Source organism: Pinus tabuliformis, chromosome 8 (assembly GCF_031772625.1).
Source record: "Pinus tabuliformis cultivar Carrire ecotype Pingquan chromosome 8, CPIR1, whole genome shotgun sequence".
NCBI lineage: Eukaryota > Viridiplantae > Streptophyta > Pinopsida > Pinales > Pinaceae > Pinus > Pinus tabuliformis.
Genome location: NC_142294.1, coordinates 683092781 through 683119654, shown reverse-complemented (window position 1 = coordinate 683119654; position 26874 = coordinate 683092781). Strand labels below are relative to the sequence as shown.

The 26874-nt window shown below is 39.5% G+C and overlaps 1 protein-coding gene across 2 annotated transcripts in view; it reads right to left on the bottom strand.

Moving 5' to 3' along the window:
* The window catches only part of LOC149237428 (putative potassium transporter 11), a 134388-nt gene that overhangs the window by 16405 nt on the left and 91109 nt on the right, over positions 1–26874 (bottom strand). The window contains exons 4-8 of one of the 2 annotated variants that reach the window (XM_089372653.1): positions 20258–20308; positions 19460–19720; positions 19290–19342; positions 19028–19142; positions 18686–18940 (exon numbers count right to left, since the gene is read on the bottom strand). In XM_089372653.1, the coding sequence (XP_089228779.1) occupies positions 18686–18940; positions 19028–19142; positions 19290–19342; positions 19460–19720; positions 20258–20308 (735 nt within the window). The remainder of the gene's footprint in view (positions 1–18685; positions 18941–19027; positions 19143–19289; positions 19343–19459; positions 19721–20257; positions 20309–26874) is intronic. The other variant, XM_089372654.1, reaches the window with a different exon arrangement.

Here is a 26874-nt window from a genome sequence, read left to right as displayed (position 1 = left end):
CAACATCTTGTTAAGGACTTTATCATAAACCCTAGACTACTTCATCATAACAATTTTCATTACATCTAAGGTTTCAATGTTTCTTCCAACGGTATGACATACCTACTACAACATATAGCAAACCCTAGAAACAATTCAAACAAATATAGATCTACAAAGTATCTAACAACTTTCAGAATTAGGGTTTCATACAAACCCTAGATTTCATACATGAGATTTAACAATCAAAACCAATCACAGCTTAGTCAACAACATGACTAGCTTCCACTAGGGCTTGTTGCAAACCCTAGATTTTCTTAATCAAACATCAATTATTGAATTCTAATGACTAAAAAAAAGTTTCCTACAACCCCAACCCGGTTTTAATTTCACCTTATCACTCCCATTCAGTTAAATGCCCTTTCCCATAAACATACATTCAACATATAGAATTTTGAAAATAAAATTTTCAAATTAAAACACATGGGACTGTCAACACATGCTGAAAATAAATATGGACATAACCAAACGAGCAACACACATAAAAATACACAGATTTTTGGTCAACTTAGACCCAGGCAAAACCCCTTCAATCTTCTTCGAGGAAAACCTATTAGAGAGCTCTTCAAATTTATTTATCTTTCAATTTTAGGAAAAATACATTTGCAGACAAAACAAAATGACAAAATACAACTTATCTCTTCAGCCCAAAACTCCTTGAAAACCATGCCCACTTTACCTTGATTTCTGTGCCAACTTGAAGCTGAAAATATGTATTGTACAGATACGACTGTACGGACTGTACTGTGCAAACTCAGTATAGACTGTACGGATTTCCGTACGGACTGTACAGATTTTTTTTCAATTTTATTTTTTTCAAAAACTTCTCTTGAACAGCGTGCAGCTCAGAACATTCAATGTTGTTCGTACTGTACCTTCTGCTATCTTCTATGCCTTGATTTCCATGCCCAACTTTGCCTAGAAATCACTCCTTCAGCTTGCTGCAACAAATTTCTCCTTCAGAACTTTTCTCTAGCTCTCAGCCTCCTTTCTCCAATCTGCTCATGAAGAATGAATGCAATCTCTCTTTTCTTTTCCCCCTTTTGTTTCCCTAAATGACTTTTGGGCAACCCTAAGATCTAATGGTTCAGATTCATTTAGATCAAGGGATGAGAATAAATGTGCATTTAATTCTCACTTTCTATTTTTTAACTCACCCATTAAATAAAGTACCCACATTGTAGTTTATGTCTAAAGTCACTTTTCACTATAATTTAACATTGACTGTACCACTTATAAAGTCACTTTCACTTTATAAAGTCACAATTAGGAAAAGAATTATTTTGGACACTTTTCCCTAGGTAGAGACTAACCCATGGGAAACCACTTGTCCAAGGTCAGCCGTCTTGTCCAAGGTCCTCCTCTTTCTTGATTTGACCTCCTTTGCTGCTACTTCCTGCCTTGGTCAGCCGTCTAATCTCTTCCTGGCGAAGAGTTGCCCACAATTCTTCCCATCCTGGAAGAGTCGCTTTGCCCAAAATTCTTTGGACGAATGTCTCCCACTCCTTGGAGACTGGATTCAGGACGATCCTCACCATTAACTCCTGATCAGGCTTGGCCCCTATGGAAGTAAGTTGGTCCTGGATCTCCTGCAACCCGCTGAGGAATAGATCTATCTGCTCCCCCTTACGCATCTGATATGACCGCAACTGATTCTCCAATAGCATCTTCCTCTGCACGGAAATGCCTTGATACAATGTTGTCAAGGTATTCCACATCTCCATTGTCATATTCTTCTCGGCAATATGCTGAACTACATGATCCTTGACCCCATCAAGGATTATGCACTTTGCCTTAGTCATTGCATCCTCATACCTTTCGTTATCAGCTCGGTCGACTGGGATAGCCATAGTTCTCAAGGCAAAGGCCTTGATGCAATGTCTATCCAAAACAAACAGGATTCTGGTCTTCCAGATGACAAAGTTGGACGCCCCGTCCAACCTGTCCTAATCCCTCAATCCGTTCATTGTCATCTCCGCTCTTCTCTTCGACTCCCTCTGAGTCTCTACTTCCCTCCTGGAAGTTCTCTCTTAGACTCCCTCTGAGTCTCGATTTCCCTCTTGGAAATCCTCTCCTCGACTCCCTCTAAGTCTCGATTTCCCTCTGGAAATCCTCCTGCCAACTATTGAACTGCTCCTCTCCCATCCCTTTTCTCCTGCCATACTGATCTAGATTTCTTGGCTAGAAATCCACCCTGGTAGCGATTCCCTCTACCTTGGTTCTGTCCTGTTAGGTATTGTTCTGCTTCGACAACAACAACACTCCGCCCGCCTCATAATCCACAATCTACCCACAGCTCCCTAGGCCCCAGCAGCTGAAGAAACTGAGCCTCTTGGCTCTGCGCAATCTCGACAATGGCTGAATCGCTCCTCTAGCCAACTGCGTCACTCCTGCTTGGCTGAGCAAGATGACGTGGCTCTTCGTGAGCCTCTTTTTCCTCTCATTGGTTCTGCACTAACCCTTTCTCTGGCTCGAAATGATGACGCATGCCCTCTGTGTCACCCCTTCTCTGTTGTTTTCTGCTTAGGAACAACTTTTGTCTCTCAGGACAGTTGTTTTTGCTGCAAATTCTCTAATTCAGTTGGTGCCTTCAGCTCTCCTGTGATCTGCAACGCTCTGATACCATGTTGAAATTTCTAAGTCTAACCCGTTAGAAATTCTTCTTGCACTATCTGGTTTATTTCACCTACTTGTTTAATTTCTTAACAAGTTATTTAACCATATAAATACTGAAAATAAACACAAATGCAGTCTCAACCATCTATAGATCATCAACTGAAAGAAATAGACAAACACACAAGGGACACCGTTATTTTTGGACAATCTTCCCCGGAAAAACCCAACGCGAGAAAACTGGTGCAACAGTTCTGAGGGTTTTATTATTAAGCAGCTCTTCTTGAGTACAACTGGGTGCCAAACTAGCTCACCCAATAGAGAAATCAATCTGGCAGTAATACCTCTCTTTGGAAGCAAATATTTGGCAAGTCTGCTCCACGAAAATCTCTCCAACGCCTCTTTGAGGCTCCACGTCAGCCCTCCTGGCCTCTGCGTCAACCTAGAACCCTCTGTGTCAGCCTTCTAATGCTCTGCGCTGGCTCTCTGGCCCTCTGCATCACCCACGGAGGCCCTAGTAGCCTCTGCACAATCCCTCTAGCCCTCTACGTGGCTCCTACTGGCTCTGCGTAGCCTTCTCTGCCTCTGCGTTGGTCTTCCAACACTATCTCTGCCTCTCTACTATGCACTCACTGCCCCTCGCTGCAACTCTAATCACTGATTCGATTTATCTCAGCAAACCCCGCTCCAGGAATTCGATCTGACTAATCAACTTGGTGTATCTCCAACTAACCCTCAAGCCTCCTCTTATACTTTTTCTGTTGAGTCTTTCAACGACCGAGATTAAATCTCTAATCAACAACTAAGATTAGATTTGGCTTGATCCATGTCATTTAGAACCTTCTAACCCAGTTTTATATTAATACCCATTAATATTTTTATTTTCCTAAGTTTAGACTTAGGAACCCATTAAAAATATTAATTATTTTAATATCTCTCCCACCAGGTAGAATTTCCCCAAACCATTTCCGAGTCTTGGAGATCTCATGTGCTTTAGCCTCTCCACCAAATTTTATGGCTAGAGCACATCTGATGCTACCCCAAATCAACACCTCTAGCCTGGCAACTGGAAAACCAAGACTCAACAGTCTCTGCGCTGGCCCAGCAATCAATGCGCCGCCCTCTGTAGCAATAGTGTCACACAAACAGACTGACACAGGATCTGCGTGAGCCTCCCTTGGTGACTACGTCACCCCTCCTCTGCTCTCTCGGCCAAAAACTGCATTGTCTCTCAGGACAGTTGTCTTTAGCACAGGTTTTCCTCTACCCTTTTGCCGATGGCTTCAGTTCTCCTTGATCTGCAATCGCTCTAATACCATGTGAAAAATTCTGAATCAAACAAGTCAGAAATCCTACTACAGAAAACTGATTTACATCACCTACTTGTATTCTTCATTTAACAAGTTATTTTCAGAAATGTTCAGAAAATATTAATGTAAATACATTGTAGTCTACACCACTATACATATCAAGAACTGAAAAATAAATGAGACAATCATGCAAAGGACACTTATTTTTGGACTAAACGTCCATGGAAAAACCCATGCAGAAAAATTAGTGTAGCAGCTCTGAGGGTTTTCTATTATTAAGCAAAAGTTCTTAATACAAATGTTGGTTGCTCTCCCAACAAACCAGTGGCAGAGAAATACAATGGCGGAAAACTTGAGTGAGTTTTACCTCACTTCACCCAACAGATTCCGGCTGATCCAGCAGCAAAATTAGATGGCCCTGGCTACAATTGCACTGCCCCTTCGCAATACCTGTGTGGGCCTGTGTGGAGCTCTTTGAGGATCTGCATCAGCTCTTTTGCCCACTACGTCAGCTTTCCCCGGCTGTTCCGGTAGTTTTCGGTAGTTCCGGTACTCTGCATGGAAAGCAGCTCTCTCCCTCTTCATTGGCCCTTTTGGCTCTGGGTCAAGGTTGCGTGGGCCTAGACTGGCCCAGCGTCAACTCTCTTGACTCCTGCACTGCCTCCACAAGCTTCTCTCCGCCTCTCTGTCTGTATTCCCAAACTATCACTGCCCATCAGTTGCAAAATCTCCCAATTGATTTCCCTCCTGAGAACTTCTCATCTTAGAAAATCGATTTCCTCAATCTCTCGGTGTGTCTTCTCCAACTGACCCCAAGCCTCCATTTATACTTTTCCTGTTGAGAAATCAATGGCCAAGATTAAGTCTCTAATCAACAGCTAAGATTAAATTAGACTTGATCCTCATCTCTTAGAAGCTTCTCACCCATATTTCATTAATACCCATTAATATTTTAATTTTCCTAAGTTTAGACTTTGGAACCCCCTTAAAAATATTAATTATTTTAATAAAACACAATCCGGGTGGAATTTCTCCAAACGATTTTTGGGTCTTGGATATCTCATGTGTTCTAGCCCCTCCACAAAATTTCGGAGCTAGAGCACATCCGATGCTACCCAAAAATCAACATATCGAACTACAATTCTATATCAGACCACCTCCCTCCTGGAGGTATCTTGGTTGTCATGGCAAACTCCTCCTGCTTGATCTTTGCAGCTGCACCCTTGGGATCATGCTTCTCATCCTTATCCTTTTTCTTCAAAGGACACTAGGATGCATAGTGGCCCATCTCACCACATCTGAAGCACTTCACATTGGAGGCGTCCTTTCGTCTCTATTGCCCTTGTTGTTCCTTCGATGCAAGGGTTGCGTTATCCTCCTCCTCTACTTTGGGCTTGGACCCACTAACGCTGTTGCTCCCATCAAGTTTGACCTTGAGCAGGTCTCTCCTCAACTCTTCTTGTTTCAGAGTTGCCCACATCTCGTCCCAATTTGGCAGTCTTGCTCTTCCTAGGATACTCTAGACAAAGACTTGCCATTAATCCGAGACAAAATTTAGAGCTAGTCTCACTAACTCTGAGTCCTGAGGTGTGTGCCCCGCTGCCAACAACTCATCATGGGTCTCCTTCAATTTTGTGAGGAATGGATCCACACATTCTCCCTTCTACATCTATGCAGATCTCAACTTCTGTTCTAAGTACATCTTCCCTGCTCGAAAGATCCCTGATATAATGTGGCCAAGGCATCCCACATCTCCTTAGTGGTTCCTTTGCTAGCAACATGGCACACCACGTGATCCTTGACTCCATCTAGGATCATCCTCTTCGCCTTCGCCATCTCAGTTTTGTACTTCTTCAGCGGATCTGCATCCGCAGGGATAGCTACCACACTATCAACATACGTCTTGAGGGCATTCTCATCTAGAAGGAAAGACATTCTATCCTTCCAAATGACATAGTTGGAAGCCTCGTCCAACCTGTTATGATCCCTCAAGCCATTGGTTGCCATATCTTCCGAAAACTATCGAATAGATTGCTTTTTCTCCCTGCTGCGTAGCTCCTAGGCTATCTTACGCACTCCCTGATGGAGCTGGTAAGTTGTTGCTCCTCTGCTGCCCAGCAAATGAAAAATGTTATTTCCTCGGCAGGAAATCACTAAGGAAGTATTCCCTCACTATGTGATTTGCTTCCTCCTTCCGACGGCTTTTCTGCCCAGCACTTAGCTTGCAGAACACTGCTTCCCTCTAGCTTTGCGCTGAGGTTCTGCGTGGCTCCCTTTGCCTCGAAAAATTCTCGATCCAACAATCTTACCTCTCTGTCGGCTCACTCAGAGAGAAACACCCACGAAAATATAGCCCTCCTAGCTAGAACTGCGCAATCCCTCAGGGGATTCGAACTACTACTTGTTGTAGCAAGTTGGCCCTTGCTTCAGTGCTAGATCTTCTCTTTCCTATTTCACATCAACATCTCTTATACCATGTGAAAATTCCTAGACCTAACAATCTCAAGAATCCTACTGCAACCAACTGAATCTACTTCACCTAGATTGTAAATTACATTACAAGCTTATTTCAGATTTCTTCTTGAAACATTGAAGTAAATTACTAAAGCAGCCTACACCAATTAAATATGATTCTAAAACATAGAAACTGAGCAAGGAAAATAGAAACACATAGGACACAGTTATTTTGGGACAAAAGTCCCTGGAAAAACCCAATGCCAGAGAACCGGTGCAGCAGCTCTAAGGGTTTATTATTATTAAGTAGTAGAAAATTTTGAATACATCACTGAATACCTCACAGGGTTATTCAATTACAAAGAGAAATATTGGAAGAAGCGTTGTGAGTTTACCTCACACAATCACTGAGAAAAAGTCTCGGCTATTCTGGTTGTTGGATGAGGTGCCCCTGGCAGGACCTATGTTATTTCTGCGCTGCCTCTACGTTGTCCCAACGTCAACCCTCTCAAGCACAGCGTCACCCAACTGGGGAATCGATCAGTAGCCTAGATTCGTTGCTCTCAGCCTCCCGGTCTCACACCCCGCTTCCGGCTGCTAAAATTGACCCTCTGCTCTGACTTTACACTTTCTCTCTCTCCCTCTGCATTGCTTCTGCGTGGCCCTTTTGGCCCTGTGTCAGACTCTACATCAAGGCTACTAGATCACTCTTTGCCTCTCTCTGTTGATGTATCTCCAGCTGAGAATCTCTCTCTCTGGAAGCTACTATCCCTACCCCTCAACTGCAAGAGATCTCCTCAATTGATTTTCTTCCTGAGAACTTCTCACTTCAGAAAAATCAATTTCCTTGATCTCTCAGTGTGTTTTCCAAATGACCCTCAAGCCCCTTCTTATATCTTCCTATTGGACAACCAACGGCCTAGATTAAATCATAATCAAAGGCTCAGATCGTTTTGTCTTGATTTGTGTCTTTTTCTAGAAGTTTCACCCCTTATTAGATTAATACCTATTAATATTTTAATTTTCCTAAGTTTAGACTTAGGAACCCCATTAAAAATATTAATTATTTTAATAAAATCACTTCTGGGTGGAATTTCCCAAAACACTTTTTGGGTTCTTTGGAATACATGTGCCCAAGCCTCCTTGCAATATTTGAAGCTTAGAGCACATCCGATGCTACCCCAAATCAATAGAAGGTACTCCATAAAAGCTTGTGACAGTGGCCTCTTCCTCATCTCCCTCATGGGATCATGATTAGAGGGTCCCATTCTCATAGCCCCAAAAACAGAGTTGTCTTTTGGTCATTGCATAGCTTAGGGTTCATTTTTAGATAGATCACTGTTTATGATTTCTTGGAAGCATCTGCAGTTGTTGTTTTGTTTCTTGAGTTTGTTATAGCTTAAAAAGGCATTCCATTTCATAGATCTAGTCATTAGAAATAGATAGATCATCTTTCTCAAATTCAATTCATCTTTTCCATGTTGATATGTAGCGATGCATAAATGAAGAGAAAAACAGGTTTTGTTGTAGGGATTGTTGATTTGCATGGAGGAACTCATCCAACCAGCTTCACCTAAGTCTTCTCCACCTTCTACTAAGGCATACTAGCCCATATTCCAAATCTTTGTTTTGCAACCACCATGAGTAGCCACCTCAGGCAAATCCAACCTCCCTAAAGTGTTGGGCTTAGCCTCGAGCAATGTGCACCTTCCCTACACCTTCTCTCACTGTCATACATCTCTCCAGCACCTCATTCCACCATTCTTTCCCTCCTAAAGCTTTTAGCTAACTTCTTGTAGAAAACCAAGACATCCTATAGCAAACTAGGACATCTTGTAGCAGTTTCCTGTAGCAGCTACAAGATCTCTTGTAGCAGCCTGTTTGACCCTGTTTTGACCAGAAATGCTAGTATGAGAGTAGGTTAGGCCCTCATATTGGATTCCATGCCTATCATTGCCACCTGAGATCAGCTCTCCCATACCTTTCCCCCCTGCAAGATCAAACAAAATAAGCATAGCATTTACATTTCTGAATTTAGAAATTAAAAGACTCTTTTTCTGCAAATACAAAATGAAATAGTTAGTGCATGCATATATAAATCATAGAATGATAGAACAACTTCCCATGTCCAAATAGTCCAAATAGCTAGATGATCAATTGCACAGTTAGCCTAGTTCTTTTCTGCAAGTAATTTGTGTTATTTCCTAGCTAGATGATTTATGGCATTTGATAGCATTTATCATTCAGCAAATTTCATTTCCTAAATAGACAAGCATTTACTTTCCTGCATTAGAACTAGCTTTACATTCACTGTCAATGGTCAGACTCCTTCTAGTCAATAGAAGACTGATCTGAAACCCTAGTGGTCTAGCGCCCCAATTGAGAAGTGACATGAGTAGAATGTTGCATCTATTGTGTATATAGCACTGTCACCTCCAAGTTTGTACGAAACCCTGGGTTGATAAAGTAAATTTGGTAGCCATAGGAGTTGCAGCGTCCTTGCTGCAATACTGAGGCTCATCAATTACGCTACTAAAAGTGGATGGAAGGAAAGAAGAAATACAGAAGTTAGATAATGAAATCATTATAACATATAATGCAAACTCAGACCATGAAGAAACATTGCAAAAAGAATCACTAGCTTCAATCTCACATGGCCAACAAAATAGAAAAGAGGAAAATGAACTTCAAGGAAGAATAATTAATCCAAAAGACCAAATACAACCACTGACTACAAAATACGTTTCACCACACCTCAGGCAGCAAAGAACCTAGTCTCCAAGAAAAAATAGTTAAGCCTACAATTCCACTGGAATCTATGACAAGAGAACCGCAACCTAAAACTCTGAAGCTTAAACGAGTCATAACAAAGAAATGTCACAATACTCACAGATTGCGGTAGTACTCATAATTGTTAGACATTATTGTTGCTAAAAAACTAAACCTTTTTGTGTACCCCACCAAGAACCTCATTGTGATGTTCGCTAATGGACAAAAATTCAAAGTAGGAAAGTGTCATAAAGTTTCAATTCAAATTTAGGAACTAGAAATACAAACAAAACTCTATGTTCTACAGTTGGAAGAGATGGATATAGTCCTAGGTGCAAAATGGTTGATGCAGTTGGGAAGTTATACTACAAACCTTGAAGAACAACTCACGGAGTTTAATTGGCAAGGCCAACATTATAAATTATATGGTGTTGAAACTTCCACTCTCAAGAAGATGAAAACAATACACAAGATGTTATGAAACCAGCTCACAAAGAGATAGAAAAGAGAGATCAACGCCTTAGAATTCAGCCTCTTCGAGGGGGAAACCTCATTTACATTACACAAATGAGCAATTCTTGGATGATTCAAATAACAAAACCTCCTTTCTATATATAGGAGTCTAAGGAGTCACAATATAAACCAACCGACCTAACAATAATAATATAAAGCCACAAAAATAACAATAGAGGGATTCTATGGGGCACAATAATAAAAAGATGGGGACAATAGGGGTACAACAATATTAATAAGGGATACAACTACAATAGTAATGGGGTAATCACTAGTATTATAGGGACCTAACATGCCCCTCTCCTTCAAAAAAGTGTTGTCCTCAACACTTGAGTAGTTCTGGATGCTTCTGTATAAAATTCTCATCCTCCCATGTGGAATCTTCAGCGGATAAGTTCTTCCACTTGATGAGATACTCCGAAATTGATTGATTTCGTAGCTGTCGAGTTCTTGTTTCTGTGACTGCTTCCGGTTCCAATATAATTTTTCCTTCCTCGTCAAGTTCTGGCAATATTCTTTGAACTGGAAGCTTGTCGCCTATAACCTTCTTTAAACATGAAACATGGAAAACTGGGTGCACTTGAGACGCTGCAGGAAGCTCCAATTTGTATGCCATAGTACCAATCTTTTGCAACACCTTGTATGGACCATAATACTTTGGTGATAATTTATTATCCTTCTTAGCTTGCTTGAGGGACATTTGTTTATATGGTTGTAGCCGTAGGAATACCCAATCACCTACATCAAAACTTTTTTCACTGCGATGTTGATCTGCCTATTGTTTCATTTTATTCTGTATCAACACGAGGTTATCCTTTAAGAGTTGGAGGACTTGTTGTTGATGTTCGATGTGATGTTCCATTGCTTGAACCTTAGAATTTTCTCTTAAATATGATGTGATGGATGGTGGCTGATATCCATAAAGTGCCATAAATGGGGTATTTTTGTTGTTGTATGGAAGGAAGTGTTATACCACCATTCAGCCAGAGGCAACCATTTGACCCATTGTGTCTGTTTATCAGATACAAAGCAACGAAGATATCCTTCCAAACATTTGTTTACTATCTCAGTTTGCCCATCAGATTGAGGATGATAAGATGAGCTATGAGCTAACTGAGTACCAAGACAAGAAAATAATTCTGTCCAAAAATTTCCAGTGAAAATGGGATCTCTGTCACTTACAATAATCTTTGGGTTTCCATGTAGCTTTTGAATTGTTTCCATAAATGCAGTAGAAACTGTACTGGCTTTAAATGGATGTGATAATGCACAAAAGTGTGCATACTTGGTAAGTTTGTCAACTACCACCATGATGACACTCTTTCCCTCAGACTTGGGTAAACCTATGATAAAATCCATTGAAACCTCCTCCCAACGTTGGCTTGGAATGGATAAAGGTTGTAATAGACCCGGGGTCTTAATTGTTTCAACTTTATTTTGTTGGCAAACCAAACATTCCGCCACAAACGTTTGAATATCCGATTTAAGGCCATCCCAAAAAAATTCCTTCTTAACCCTGTGGTAAGTTTTTAAAAATCCTGAGTGCCCTCCTAAGGGAGAAGTGTGCAATTCCATAAGAATCTTTTGTTTGAGTTGCGAATTCTTACAGAGGTATAAGCGATCTTTGTACCATAACGAATCATTTTGCCAGCTAAATGTATTAGATGTACTGGAATCTTGTTGTAACTTTCGAATAAGTGCCCACACTTCATCATTCTTCCATTCCTCCCTTGCTTCGTTTATCCAATCTGGTTGGATAATAGTGAGCTTATCTTTAATAGTGAGCTTGTTGAGCTCCCTATAATCCGGACACATGTGCCATGATCCGTCCTTCTTGTGCACCAATACTACTGGAGCAGAGAAAGAACTTCGACTAGGTTATATTATACCAGCCTCTAGCATTTCTGCAACCATACGTTCAATTTCACTCTTTTGGGCATAGGGATATCTGTACGGCCTGATGTTTGGAGGAACACTTCCTAAAATCAGATGAATAGCATGATCATGATCACGAATAGGTGGGAGACCTTTGGGAGTCTCAAATACCTTGGAATGATTGTCCAAGACATTTTGGAGATCTGGAGAAATAGATGATTCCGATGTGGAAACATCTAGCAAACATAATTGTGCAATTACACCTCTTTGTTCCTTTTTTAGAAGCTTTGTCATACCGTTAGAACTGATTATATTTCATGGTTTCCCTGCAATACCCCTTAATTCAACTTCCTTTCGTTCCACAAAAAATTTCATGAAAAGTTCTTGAAAATTAAAAGTTATTGTACCCAAGGATTGTAGCCATTGGACTCCTAGTACAACATCAGCACCTCCCATTGGAATGGAAAGCATTGGACTAGTCAATACATATTCTCCCATGGATAGCTTGATATTATGGCACTTTCCAGAGCAATTTATCGTTCCTCCATTTGCAACCAGCACTTGACACTCTAGCGCTAGATATAGGAAGCAATTCAATTCTTTTGCTACCTTACAATGAACAAAATTGTGGGTGCTTCCTGAATCAATCAACACTATTACCTTTTTCTTCTTGATTTGTCCTTCTATCTTGATGGTTTGAGGAGTGGTAATTCCAGCCAATGCATTACAAGATATGGTCAGATTCATTTCTTCTTTATTTAGGCTTTGTTCCTGGAGTATATCCTCTTCTTTTGACCTTTCTTGCTCCTTTTCTTCTTCCTCTTCACAATATATGTAGAATAATTTCTTCTCAGCACACTTATGACCTTTAGTGTATTTGTTATCACAACTGTAACAAAGCCCTTTTGCTCTTTTTTCTTGCAATTGTTGTGGTGTCAACCTTATAGGTTGTGGAAGGCTAGGGGTAACAACACTTCCATCTTTATAGTTGTGACTGGTATGCTTCTTGGTTGCCATAATTTTGCTTTCCATTTTTCTTGCTAACCTGAATGCCTTCTCTAATGAATCAGGTTCCCAAAGGCGAACATCATGTTGGATATTATCCTTTAAAGTCCTTATGAACACATCAATCCTATGCTCCTCTGGAATATCTTTTACCCTTATGTTCAATTTTTGGAACTCCTCAATGTGCTCCATTATTGAACCCTTTTGTTTGAGACTTATCAATTGGCTAAAAAAAATGTTTCTTTTTGTATCTTCATAATGTGCTGTCAATTCTTCTGTAAAAATTGCCCAAGTGATAATTTGTTTACGAGCGAAAAGTCATTGATACCATACAAACTTATTTGGTTCCAAATATAAAGTTGCAATACGTACCTTTTATGTGTTTTGCACATTATTGAGATCAAAAAATTGCTCCATCTGTAATATCCATGTTGCGGGATCCTTGCCATCAAACTTCCTCATATTGATTTTTGGAATATGGTGGGTCTTTGATCCAGCATTAAAGTCTATGGAATCATGATTAACATTTCTTTTGTTCTCGTCATGAGTTTCCTTTACTACCCTTTCACCATTAGTGACCATTTCTTGTAGCAACTTATTCATATTTATCTTCAATTCTTCCATCTTATCATCCATGCCATCAATTTTAGCGTCCATGCCATTCATCTTAGCTTCCATGCCATCCATATTAGCTTCTACGCCTTTCTTTAAACAATTCATCTTATCTTCTACACCTTTCTTTAAACCATCCATCTTAGCTTCTACATCTTTCCTTAAACCATCTATCTTAGATTCTGTTGCTTTTTGTGCAAGTGACACTTGTTGCACTTAGTCTCGTAATTTTGATATATCATGTTGCATTTATTCCTCTTCTTCATGAGTCATCTAGAGCTTTCAGGTTGCTTACTAGGTGTTTGCATTTTCTTTCCTTGGGACATCAATTACCGATAATAATGCTTTAATATGCCCTTTGAATTCCTTCAAACTAATTTTTCAAACCAAGCTTATGCAAAAATTAAAAAAAAAATCACACATTTTTTTCACTTTGTAGAAGCTTGATATTGAATCTGATGTATCTCTGCAATTTCGAATCATCCAGTTCTGAAATTGTAACCTGTAGTAGCTCTCTATGTCCTCTTTCCAATGCCACCAGTCTTATCCAAATTGGGTTCTCCAAGGAAGAGTTATGCACAATCTCCCAAGATGACCTGATTATAGACCTTTCTAGAAGAGTAAAATTGTATGAAGTGCCACGTGTCACTTTTTCAACCTTTGGCTCTGAAAAATATATACAAGAAACTACAGTCCGTCCTCTCTCTGTAACTTCTTACAAAATTTGAATCCGATGCTTAGAGAGAAAGTTATGACGATTTTCCCCAGGTCACCTGTTTGGAATGTAATTCAGGAGTCTGTAAAAAGACCAACTTCCTCAGATCATATCTCCGCAAATATAGCGCAAAAAGCTCTGAAATTTGGACTTGAGGTTCAGTACGATTCTTCTCAAATGGGTTTTTTTTTCGCTTCTGAAACGTCGCAGAAAAAAATTATAGCGAAAATGCCACAATGACCTTTTTGGAGCAGCGAAACCCTAGAATCCAAAGCTCTGATACCAAATGTTATGAAACCAACTCACGAAAAGATAGAAAAGAGAGATCAACACCTTAGAATTCAGCCTCTTCGAGGGGGCAACCTCCTTTACATTACACAAATGAGCAATTCTTGGATGATGCAAATGACAAAACCTCCTTTCTATATATAGGAGTCTAAGGAGTCACAATATAACCCAGCCGACCTAACAATAATAATATAAAGCCACAAAAATAACAATAGAGGGATTCTATGGGGCACAGTAATAAAAATATGGGGACAATAGGGGCACAACAATATTAATAAGGGATACAACTACAATAGTAATGGGGTAATCACTAGTATTATAGGGACCTAACACAAGAACCTCATCAACATTCAAAAAGCAAATGAAGTCAAACCCATAAAAACAAATAAGCTTCACTCCACCACAGAAATGTGCTCAAATAGAGAAAATTATATTTGCTAGATTTGAGGACAAAGCATTCCTTAAGAGGGTGGAAATATTATAAACATAATAATAAGTTAATTAATTAAATGAAAAGTCAAGAGGCACGTACCATTTTGCCTCATGACCAATCAATGCTATAAGTAAACCATCACGAGGATTGTTGTATTATCATGATTCTATCCATCATTTATCAATAAATGCATTTATACATTTACCAAATAATTTTGTCTTTAAAATATAGGGAGTGTTTGTAACAATAAATCTAACATATTTTATTGTTTCTTCTTGGAAAATAAAGTGGATCTCAACGAATCATTGCTATTTTTAGTAATGAGATTGTTGAGAAAGTTTTATTGTTGAAAGAAGGAGCTCACTCTACTTAAAGAGTAGCTCTCTCCATTTAATGAGATGGTTGGATTGGGGGGATTTTTCTTCTTTTAACATTTGTTCAATATCTTTGAGACAATGGCAACTACAAAGGATTGTACCTGTTACTTCATAACTTGTACTCGATGATAAAAGTCGTAGTCCACAAGGTGCAACCTAAGAGGGATACTAGGACTATCACCATTGTCAGCTAAGTAACTTGTCCTCTTGACTTTAAGTTGGATCTTATCTAGCTCAAGAGGGGGTATCCCTAGTAGGATTAATAAAGCCAAGCAATGAGGCAAAAGGTTATATGAGAGTAGCTTTAGTAAAACAATATTTTTTTCAATTTAGGAAATTAAAAAACAAGGTGATGGAAGGAAGTGGAGATAAGTGCCAATCAAAACATGGGCAAATGGAGTCAAGGGGTTATGTAAGAGGACTTATTTTCTTGTGAATTAGCAATGGAATTAATGTACAAATTACCTCCACTCTAAGCTACACCCTAAATTTACTGGAAATAGTGCAAAAATTCTACAAGGAAGGGTCTAAAGGATCCATCTTTAACAAGAGAATTCAACTATATCCTAGAAGATGAAGTCAATGAGCTTACTAGAATTCCTAGAGGATATATAAAGCAAACTATTACACATCAAACTATGATAAAAACGCTTGAGAAGAGGTATTACTACACATGCCAAACTCCTTGAGAAGTGGTAGAATTTACCCATCGATGGATCAAGTTGCTAGTCTTTCCTCTATAGAGGAAACCACACCACTTCAAGCTTTAAGCACCCAAATATTTGTGCTCTCAACAAAGAAAAATCCCTTATACATCATAGATGCTCCAAGAAAGATGTGTTTATTAAGTTCCAAGGAGGGGAAGCTCCAAAATTCCAAACATGAGGTCAAATGAGGAAGGGCTACTCTTTATATAGAGTCTAGCTCAACTTCCTTTACAATAAACTAATAATATCTCATTTGAAAACCATGGATTTAGCCCGAGGAGTAAAGAAATATTTCCTCCAACTAATTAATCAACAATACATAAAATAATGAAGCGGTAAAGCCACAAGTACAAGTCTCCAACAAAAATATTCCCAAGAGAGTGGGATGTCTCCATCAAACAAGGCATGAGATGAGTCAAAAGTGCAACATCTAACCTCCAAAGGCCTCCAAGTGGACAGATCCACAACCAACTCCTTAGAGTAGGAAACAAAAACCTCCTAAATCTACTACAAGGTAGATGCATAGCTCTCCAATTTGAAATATCCTCCTCAAAGTATGCAAGTACAAAGTAGGAACCTCATAAAGTGGCATGTGAGACTCTCTAAGTGAGACGTCCCATCAAGAAGATTACAAAAGGTGGAGATCCTCAAATAGATGCATAAAATATGGTCCATCCGGCCTCAAAATATAGGGCACTCTTTACCATGAGCACACATCAACGATGACCCCCAAATATCCGAAATACTCAAGAAAAAAAGGTGGGACATTCTTCAAACAAGTGGTCAAAATGAGGTGAGAATTTTCTGACATCATATTTTGAAAACACCATAACTACAATTTTTGTTGGAATTTCTATTATGACCACATTTTGAAAATCCGATAGACATTTTGCATTTAATGGCATTGACTTGGAGGAAATATGAGTACTTTGTCAAAAGATAATTGCTCCTAAAGCTAGGCCACCTTCAAAATATTCAATGAAGACCTTTGTTCTAGGGTTTGGAGCCACCGAGATCTTCAATGTACATCTTCAACCATGAGTGCAAGCAACCTTCTTCAAGATGGATGTCTCCTCAAAATAGGGTATGAAACCATGAAGAACCTCCTCAGGAGACTAGTGGCATCACCCAAGGTGGATGTCTTCAACCATAAAATAGATCGGTGTGCCATAATGCTCCAAGAAAGTTCGACATCCTCCTCAAATCAAGTACTAAGAAGGTGGATCCATAAAACAAAGAATCAAACCCATGAAGAATATATATGGAATGTCATCAATGTTCAACTAATTACATGAATAATGGGGTGGCCCCTCATCCACTGATAACTTAGGATTATGCTCCAACATGTGTGCAAGATATTTCTTCCATAAGCGTGCCAAGGAATAGCTCCATAAAGAAAGGAATAAATCCATCATGAAATAATGTGCAACATGCTAGATCCATGGAGGAGGGAGTCAAATCAAGCCATGTATACTCATCAACCATGACAAATTATCCAAGTGATCAAACAATTCATCAAGAAAGGGATGACTTCATCAAATATTCATATGTCTCCATGTATGAGCCAAAGAAAGGGAGCACTCCACATAGGACCATGATCCATCTCATAAAAAACCATCCATGTGTAAACGTCACTGATAAGGTCTAGGGCGTTGGATAAAAGGGTTTCTAACGAAGCTCATACCCACTCATCCAAGTAACAAACCATGTGCAAGAAAGTAAGTGCATGCTAAGCACTGTATGCTATGATGAAATCAATCAAATGGAGATGCCACTAAATGTCCACTTACCCCAAAAATGCTAGGGTGTCTCACCAAGGGATCCAGATTCCATACATCCTCATGTCCCATCATCTAGCAAGGAGGGGAGACCAGAACATCACATGTTCAAGTGTAATGCTATCTCTCTCATGATAATCAAGTATACCAAGCAACATATCGTCAAATCCTCTAGCACATCATCATCCATGCTATCATCAATCCAAGGAACTAATTGAAAACCCTAGCCATCCAAATCTCTTTGCGATAAAAATCACAAGGGTACCGAAAAAATTCACGTATAGGCCTTCATGCAAAATAAGGGGTACCATTCCCCTTAATGGTTTGTTCGCTCCTATGGTATGTGTCATTTTTGGTTGCTATTGCAGACTTTTAATAAGTAATTTTTTCATAATGGACCACAGCCTCTTAATGGACCATGCCACCCTTTTCTTATTAGATTGTAATTGTAATGTTTAATAGAAAGATTAACAGTTAAAAGAATACCATGTCTAAGAAGAACCCATGGTAGGTACTAACTAAATTCAAGGTTAAATGACGATAGAGGGTGATCAGAAATAAAAAAGAAAATTATTCTTGAATACCAAATGAATGGAAGCCATCTGGTAGTTTTTAGCTTGAGTGATATGGATCTATAAGATGAATAAGATAAATGGCCCCACCTAGGATGGACATTCTATAATCTGGCATTTGCTAGACTGACGAGAATTTTGTTATTACAAAGGCGAGGAAAATAAGTGGAATGAAACAGGTTCATTTTCAAGGAAATTAAGTGGAATGAAACAGTCAGCACAAGGTAGTAAGAACTAGAAGAATCAATATTGGACTGTAATGTCAGAGATTATTCTACATAAAAGGTTTCTTGATCCCATTATGTGTTGGAGAACAACCTACAGTGCTTCTTAACACAATGTTATTTCTAGCTACAACACAGAATTCTAACCCCTGAACGAGTGTAGATATGTAGATACTTAGATGGGGTGGAATCCTTAATTAAGGTTTCAATTTAACAGGAGGGGAAACAAAAAAGTAACCATATCTCTTTCTTTGTAGGTTATCTCATGAAATTCTGACTGTCTTAAGTTTTAGCTATTTTCATACAGGTAGATGGTAATTGCAAAGACCTCCAAAACAGAAAAGACAAGGTGTGGCCACTCACCTTAATAGCAAGGGTGATAAGAAAGATTGTAAGCTTACCATATGCATTTCCAATTTGAGGTGTGCTGTCGAAGTTAACAGTAACTATGATGCAAAGAACCATAAGAATCCAATTAATTTCAGGAATGTAAATCTGTCCAGAAAAGTCCTTTGATGTGTGAACGACCTTCATTCTTGGAAAGCAACCAAGTGCAATTGCTTGCTTGATGATTGAGAAGGTTGCAGATATGGTAGCCTGACTGGCAATAATAGCAGCCATGGTTGCAATTACAAACACAGGCCAAAAAGCTAGGGCTGCAGTACAACACACAACCCTCAACCAAAATTAATTGATATCATTTGCTAAAAAAACCTATTAGTTTGTATATGTAAAAAACCAACCTGGAATAGATTTATGAAAGGCTTCTTGGACATCGCTTTGATGATGTATAAGATATGCAGCCTGTCCCATATATTGCAATAGTAGACACGGAAACACAACTGCTGTAAATGCAATCTGCGTAACCAATAAACTGATTTTTCATCAAGGGAAAACTGAAATAAAACAGAAAAAGAACATGATAAAGGTAGAAGAATCAAACAGTTAAAAACAAAAAATAGAGAAGGATCTCTTCATATGACAACCAAATATATTAGTGCTTACCTGAACAGCTAAGGTTGGAAAATGGCCCAAATCAGCAAAGAATGCTTCTGTACCTGCAATACCGATGAAGTTCATAGCAAGAAAAGCCGCACTGTACAGCATACAAAATATCATGCTGAAATAACATCTAGAGGAAGAAATGAATTACTTCTCAAGAAACAATTAACTACCTGTTATACAAAGCATAATCCCTCCTAGAGAAACCCAGCTACGTTTCTTTCCTCTTCTGAAATACCGCACTATATAAACTGGAGAGAAAGCTTTCAAGACTTGTGCATCATGTTTACATATATTGTAAGCCCCGATACTTCCAATGCATAGGAACCAAAGCAGAACTGCTGGTGCAAATAACCATCCAACTTTGTCTGTGCCATAATGCTGCACACTAAATAGAATAACCAGGACGACCACTGCAAGAGCCACAACTGTAGCTGCAAGAAAATAAACACCATTAGTGTTACAGAAAATTCTAGAAAAGAGTTGTAGTTTCCTCCATTTTCAAAAACATTAACAGAACAAAAAAACAGTTCAATCCCTGAAAAAAATTTGTCATTTTTACAGTTCTTTTTAGGTAGTCACTTGATGAGGCTTGTTGTATTGAATTGTTGTAGGTATGTAATTTTAGAATTATAAGGCACAGAGGCAGACTGAAACACGAGAGAAGCTACAAGTATAACTTTCTTATTTTGACTCTAGTTTCAACAATCTCTTATGTTTAATCATTTCTCTTTTCTTCCAGTGAATATAATCTTGTCTGACATGCTGAGGAAAATGTCACAGCTTTGAAATGAGACATAAGTTGAAAAGTCGATAATAGTGCCAGATTAGAATAAGAATAAAAAATAGCAATAAGAACATGATGCCACCTATAAAAACAAAAACAAAAAATCATAAGAAGATATCCATACCCCATAAAGAAGGATAGTAAGCAGCAAGCATTAAATTTTGGGAAATTCTAGCCCACTTACCAGTGCTCATTCCAGGATGATCTACCTTGATACCACCAACAGAGGAAAGGACTGCAAAAAACATACAAATATATGAGTACGCCAACTGTGCTGTTTTATAATGTCCCAAATAATGATATATATTATATACTGATGCCTGGGAATAAGAAAAGATAAAAAAAACCCCTTACGTATAATATCTTATAAAGTCTAGTGTTAACTTTCTAACATAATTTTGGATGTACTACCAAGATCCAAGGATAACGAAGAATGTAACATCAAGCCTACCTTGAATGTGTGCTTTTCTAAAATCCAACCCATTTATTTTGGAGAGCCGAATCACATTATTTAGATACAGAAGTACAAAATGGTTGTAGGCATTGTTACCCACCCATATGTCTGGGTGACTCTAGGAGAGAAAAAATTATCCTATGATGCAACTTTCCAGCAAGCAGCCCTATCATGATCCACATATAGCCAGCCTCAGTTGCCACTCATCCACTGTCCGTCTAGTGTATCCTTTCACCTAGCCTGCTCATCTGATGAAGGTGGGTCAACTATTGTGAGGTACATTAACCATTTTTGTATTCATGTGCTTTTATTTAATGTTTAAGTGCATTCTAGTATGGATCATAGGTTGAATTGGATGATAGACAGCTATTAATTGTACTTTTTTCCCCTCTCTTCACCTTGGTGGTTATAACTTATCACTTTCCCCTAGTCCAATGTGACTTTCCTTGAGGCCTTTCTTTCACTGTCTAGGAGGGGCACAAATAGGAGGATCTAATGATGGTAGCATTCCATGATTTCTATACATAACCTTTTTCATCGTTCCCTTGTACTATTGTCCCATCTTTCAAGTACTTTTTGTCAGTCATTTGTGCTAGTTCACGATTGACCTTGCCCTATGAGAAGAAAGGGTTGTATATATCTGAGGATGATGCAACTATAAAAAAGAAAGAGCATGAGCCAAATGTTAAAATGAAAAAGAATGGCAGGGGATGTAAAGCAAGTAAAAGCCAAATACTTACCTAAGTTCTACCCCCTCTTATATTTCCAATCGTCCATGAGAATATCCATCTATATCATGCCTATCAAAGTAAAAGGAACTCTCTATGAACATCCCAACGACGATGAATCAATAAACTGCCCGTCACAAAAAGGTGTTATCTTATCATTACATGTAATCAATGAACTTTGGGAAACAAACTATCTAAAGAAAAAAAAGGGGCAAATAGATGTCTTGGAAAATGTATCTCAATCATTGCTAAGCACTCCTCTACAAAGGTGCTCATGGAAAAATGGGTTGATATAACTTAACATAAGACTATAACTCCACTCATGAAGTAAACCCCAAATCATAACACCTTTCACACCTATCCTCTGAAAGGGTCGACCTAGGAATTGTTCCTCCCCTCAAGGTTGGAAACACCAAATAAGGCCTTGTAATAACCCTCCCATACCTAAGCATTGTAACTTTTTTACAAATCATAATCTCAGAAGACACTTGAAGATGATTTCTCTTGTGAAGTGCTTTGATACCTTTAACATTCAATATGGCCCAGTCTGATACTCTTATGATTTGTGCACCCATGATGTTGATCCCACTTGATTCCACAAGTATGTGTAGATGTGTTGCTCCCATATATAACTTCCATCCTTAAGGGATTGTATAATGATTCTCCAACACTACAAAGAGGACATCTAGCCCCACTTGATGATTGTACAAGGCACTTTGATAAAGGACATTGGGCACCTATCCATGAGCATTGACCTTGGGATGCCATAGCACAATTGATGACCTCCTCACCTACCTCCAAGACCTTGGATGTTTCCCTCCAAATCCATGCCATTACCGTGAGAGCATATGTGCCCCAGAGATGAGAGGACACCCCCCAACTAGCATTGCACCTACTTGATGGATGTTACCCTGTTTCTGAGGATATTTGATGATGATGACATGAGACCCCTCTAGAGGGGTTGGTACATTATTCTCCATGATGATATCATGTCCTAGCACTATGGCATCCCCTTTATGATGCTTGGATTCATGACATGGCCAATGTGTAGATGAAATTTGGTTGAGAGAGCCTTGCTTGATGATTTGACATCCATTTGATGAGGAGATATGACCTTTGGGAAGAGATGCACCCCTTGGAGATATCCTTTGCACTTTTGATATAGAAACACACCTTTTGGAGAATGACATCACCCTTGGAAGGAATTTAACTCACATGAGTGGGTAAATTGAGGCATAATTTTATGTTTTATTATTGATTTAGCTATCTTTAGGGGTCCGCTTGTAACCTATCTAACCTATAATCATGATTTATTATTATTTTGGGGATTTTAGCCTAAAATTGGAGAAAATTGACTTGGATTCCCTCATATACATAGAGAGAATTCGATTTCTCTTGATTCATTGTCACACTTGGAGATCTACATGAACCAGATTCTCTCTTGTGCATTGTGAAGGACTAGTTGAGCGAACTGCTTATGGAGGTTGTTGGTTGGATGGTTCTATCTCTTAGATGATTATAGGTGATTCTTAGATGATTATTGGTGATTACTTGCACAATATTTTCATCAAGTTTCTCTTCAGGAACCTATGTTTAGCTTCCTCCCTTTAAATCTCCAAAGAAGATGGAAAGGTGCTAGGGTTAAAGGTGTGAAGAACACAGGTTTTTCTTTCTCATTCCACATCCATCTCTTTTCTTCCATAGATGTTTAGTCCTAGACTCCATTATCCCTTGATTGAGAAAAGCGCTAATCTTATCTCTTATGCGAATCCCTTTTAAAAAAAAAAAACTATATATGTTTATCTTATGTTTTCTAGGGTAAATTAGGGTTAGATTACAACAAATTTATCATTTTTCAGCATTATTTTCCTTAGACCTTATTAACTGTTTAATTTTAGGTATGCTCTATGCTTAGAGCAATTTATTTCAATTTTCATAGTTAGCTCAATATCTTTTCCAGATTAGCAATCACATCAGCATTAAAGTAAATTGCAGATAGAACATAAACATAGATTGCAGAAGACAAGCCAAGACAAGAGGACATAAGATGTGGCGCTAGCCAAGGACAAACCCCAATGTGGTGAAACCCTTGATCAATTCTTCTTATATGTTCTTCAATAGTTTAGCAGAGAGAGAGAAAGAGAGAGAGTACATTTACAACAAAAGTCAACAATTTGACTTATCTAAATAAGAGCATAGATCATCTCTAAGAAGATGATACATGAGATTAGTTGAAGACATGTTGCTTCAACTGATTCTCCAAGGTGACTCCTTCACCTATCATCGTGATACATCTCGTCATCATGCTGCACCTCACTGTGCTGCACCCATCATCACAATGCTAGACCTCATGACTGTTGCACCTCATGCTACACTACTATCCTATGTGCCATGGTTGAACCATGTTGTCATATAGCATGTCTCATGTGCTTGCCACAGTTATCCATGTTGTCCATGCTTACCATACTGCACCATGCTTGCCATGCTGTCCAAGCTTGCCATGTTGCACCATGTTGTCCCATTGTGCCACTACTGCACAATGACATGGCAGTCCCATCATTGTTTTGTCTCATCATGTTGTTGTCCCATTGAACATTGTGGCACAATATCATTGCTGCTAGTACTGTTGTCCCATCACGGCTTGTTATCTCAATATACTTACAGCAACCCAGCATTGTTGTTGTCCCTACAGCAACATAACATACTTACGTTGCTCCAAATATGTATGTACCATTGCCTAGTTGTCCTAGTTGTACTGTTGCACTGTTGTACCTAACAGTCATGCCCAAAACATTGTTGTTCTGGGCATATGGCAGCCTTGTTGTCTTGTTGTCCATGCATCATGGTTCCACCATGCTCCATTGCCTAGCTGTCCACAACACTGTTGTTCCAATGTTGCCTTCACTGCTGCTTATGTGATGACTAATTAGGGCATCTGGCAGCCCTTACACAGCCAGCCAAACAGCCCCTAAAATCTACCTAAATTTGCCCTTAATTAATGCAGTTGTCCTCCAAGGGAAGGTTGTCCGCTTCGCTATAATTCTCGGCAGCCTTCTGGCAATTAATAATGGCTCTGCCCTCCTCTCATTATAGTGGCATCCTATAGGCCTTAGAACAGGACCGCAACAACCTTTCTAGAGGACTGTTCCACCCTCTACGAGCCCTCAAACAACTCCCTTTCTCTTCGGCCTTCTAGAAAGATACTCGGCCTCCTTTCATCCCTTCAGTCTTCTTGAAATGGCTTCAGAACAGCCCTATTTCACCAACGCTGAATAGCCTCTTCTTGCAGCGACCCTAAGCTTCAAATAGCCTCTTCTTGCAGCGACCCTAAGCTTCAAACTTTGGCCTTTCTCCCTACAAGAGCACCCAAGCAACCTCTCTTTCCCATGCTGTCTAGGGCAACCTCTTTCTTGGTTGCATAGAGGCCAGCGTATAGGTTAGGGCTTCTTCTTGACAGTGTAGATACTAGGGCTGCCCTCCTTGTCACGTTAGGGCTTCTCACTTGACTGCGTCCTCTAGATTAGGGCAGCGTTCTTCTTCTTGATTGCAGCTAGGGCAACCTCAATCCTCCAACGTCTAGGGCTTCCACTCCTAGATTTCTCTTCCACTAAAACCCAAGACAAGTGGAGAGAAATCAAGATAGAAGTTTGTGTAGAAATGACTATCAAGTCATCTCCTTTTATACTAAAACATTGAGCACATGTGGGGTATATTTGGTTGCTGGCCGACCTTGATGAATTGTCTTATAACACAAATAAATTCATAACTCCATGAATACTTATCGAAATCGAATGATGTTTAGATCAATCCTACACCTCTCAATGAGAGGGATCCAAGAAAAATATTAGCTGCCATAAATAAGATGACCATCTTGGAGTTTGGCCCTAGTTGCCAATTTTAACACTCCCTCTCAACTAGGGAGAACTCCATCCGCTGATCCATATGTCCGACTGTACTATCTCTGCCATCAGTATCCTACACTACTCTGCTCTATTGAACCATGAAGAATAAGAATTGATCGAGAATGTCTCATACCATTCTCTACTGACTCGAAGTTAGTTTTGTTGATCCCAGATCAATATCACAAGAGAGTGTCTCAAACCACTCATATTGTTCCTAGATCAGTTACATTGATCCCAAATCAATGAAGTACAGTAGATACAACGATGCGTCCATCAATAGTAAAACTATGGTCCCTAACCCCATTTCCCAGCTCATTGGCCAAATGAGAGGTACTTCCCACGAGTCCCACACTGCATGGGTAGACCGTAGGATGCCTCGACAAGAGAACCATTCATCTTGTCCCTAAGTCGCCTCGGGGTATCACAGGGGAAGGCTGAGCCATTCACCCTGTACACAGTGCACCATTAGGGGAGGGTGAGTCGCCCTATGGTCGCATGTTGCTCCAGTAGTACCCTAAGCCCCCCGGTGCTCCCAGAGCTCAATGCATGCAACATGCAGGGTCCTCATAAGAAGGTCTTTCAACGACTCCAAGTCATTTGGGAAAGTCACAAATTTGACCTTTCCCCGGGGCTTTGACAGAATGTCTGCGACTTTGTACATCAGTCTCAATGCGATAGAGCCTCCTCGCTCATCGACATACCATATCCCAAATAAGGTAGTATCTAATGTCTATATACTAGAGCAATCATATAATACGGAATTCCTCAACAATCGAATCCACCCTGGTTGACACATAAGACCACGGTGGTATCCATCATGTGTACAAACAGCTCACTGAAGAACTCCCACAATCAGGCAGCTTCACACGAGGTCATACTCGTAGCTATGTATTCAGCAGTGTTGCAGGGGAGCGCCTCCCCCCTCGATCCTGCTCCCAATCCGCGCTTCGGGTAGGAGCAAGTCGGGAGCGCGCTCCCGAAATCGCTCCCAAAACTGTGCATAGAAGAACCATCAAGAGCTCGTAAGTCCGCGATAAGTCCCGTTGTTGCCGAAGGATAGGCGTTAGGGCGTTGGGTAGATTACTCCTACTGTTGCTCTACCACCAGGTGTTTCTATTTCCTTTATTCTCATCGATATGGCTAGTAGTTCAAATTTTGATTTCTCAGTTGAATCTCGAAAAGCAGCTCATGAGAAAAGATGGTCATGGTTAACTAAGTATACTAGTAATGATCAGAAAGATGTTTTGTTTGATGATAAAGTAGTTGAACAAGAATTCAATCCCCAACCCAATTGGGAATTGCCTTCAATCGAAACCAATAAAATTTACAAACTACCCATCTTCCAGTTTCGTGCTGCTACTCTCTTCAGTTTTTCTTCTGTAAATGTTCCAATTTCAGTAGGACAGAGTGTCTATCAGATTCCTTTGATCAGAAAAGAAGATATTGAATGGGGTTTGCGTCATGGATATAAATACATTCATATAGGACTCATTCAATTTGGTATCAACCCTCTAGTCAGACCAGGTTTAAACAATTCATGTCTTACCTGTGTTCTTGACACCAGACACAATAAGTTTGAAGATGCTTTAATTGGTGGTTTTCAAAGCCCCTTAAATAATGGTCTAGTCTGGTCTTCAGTGGTTCCTAGATACCAAGTGTCATTAACAAACCCATATATAAATGATTTTCTACAAGCATATATTCAGTTTCATGGGTA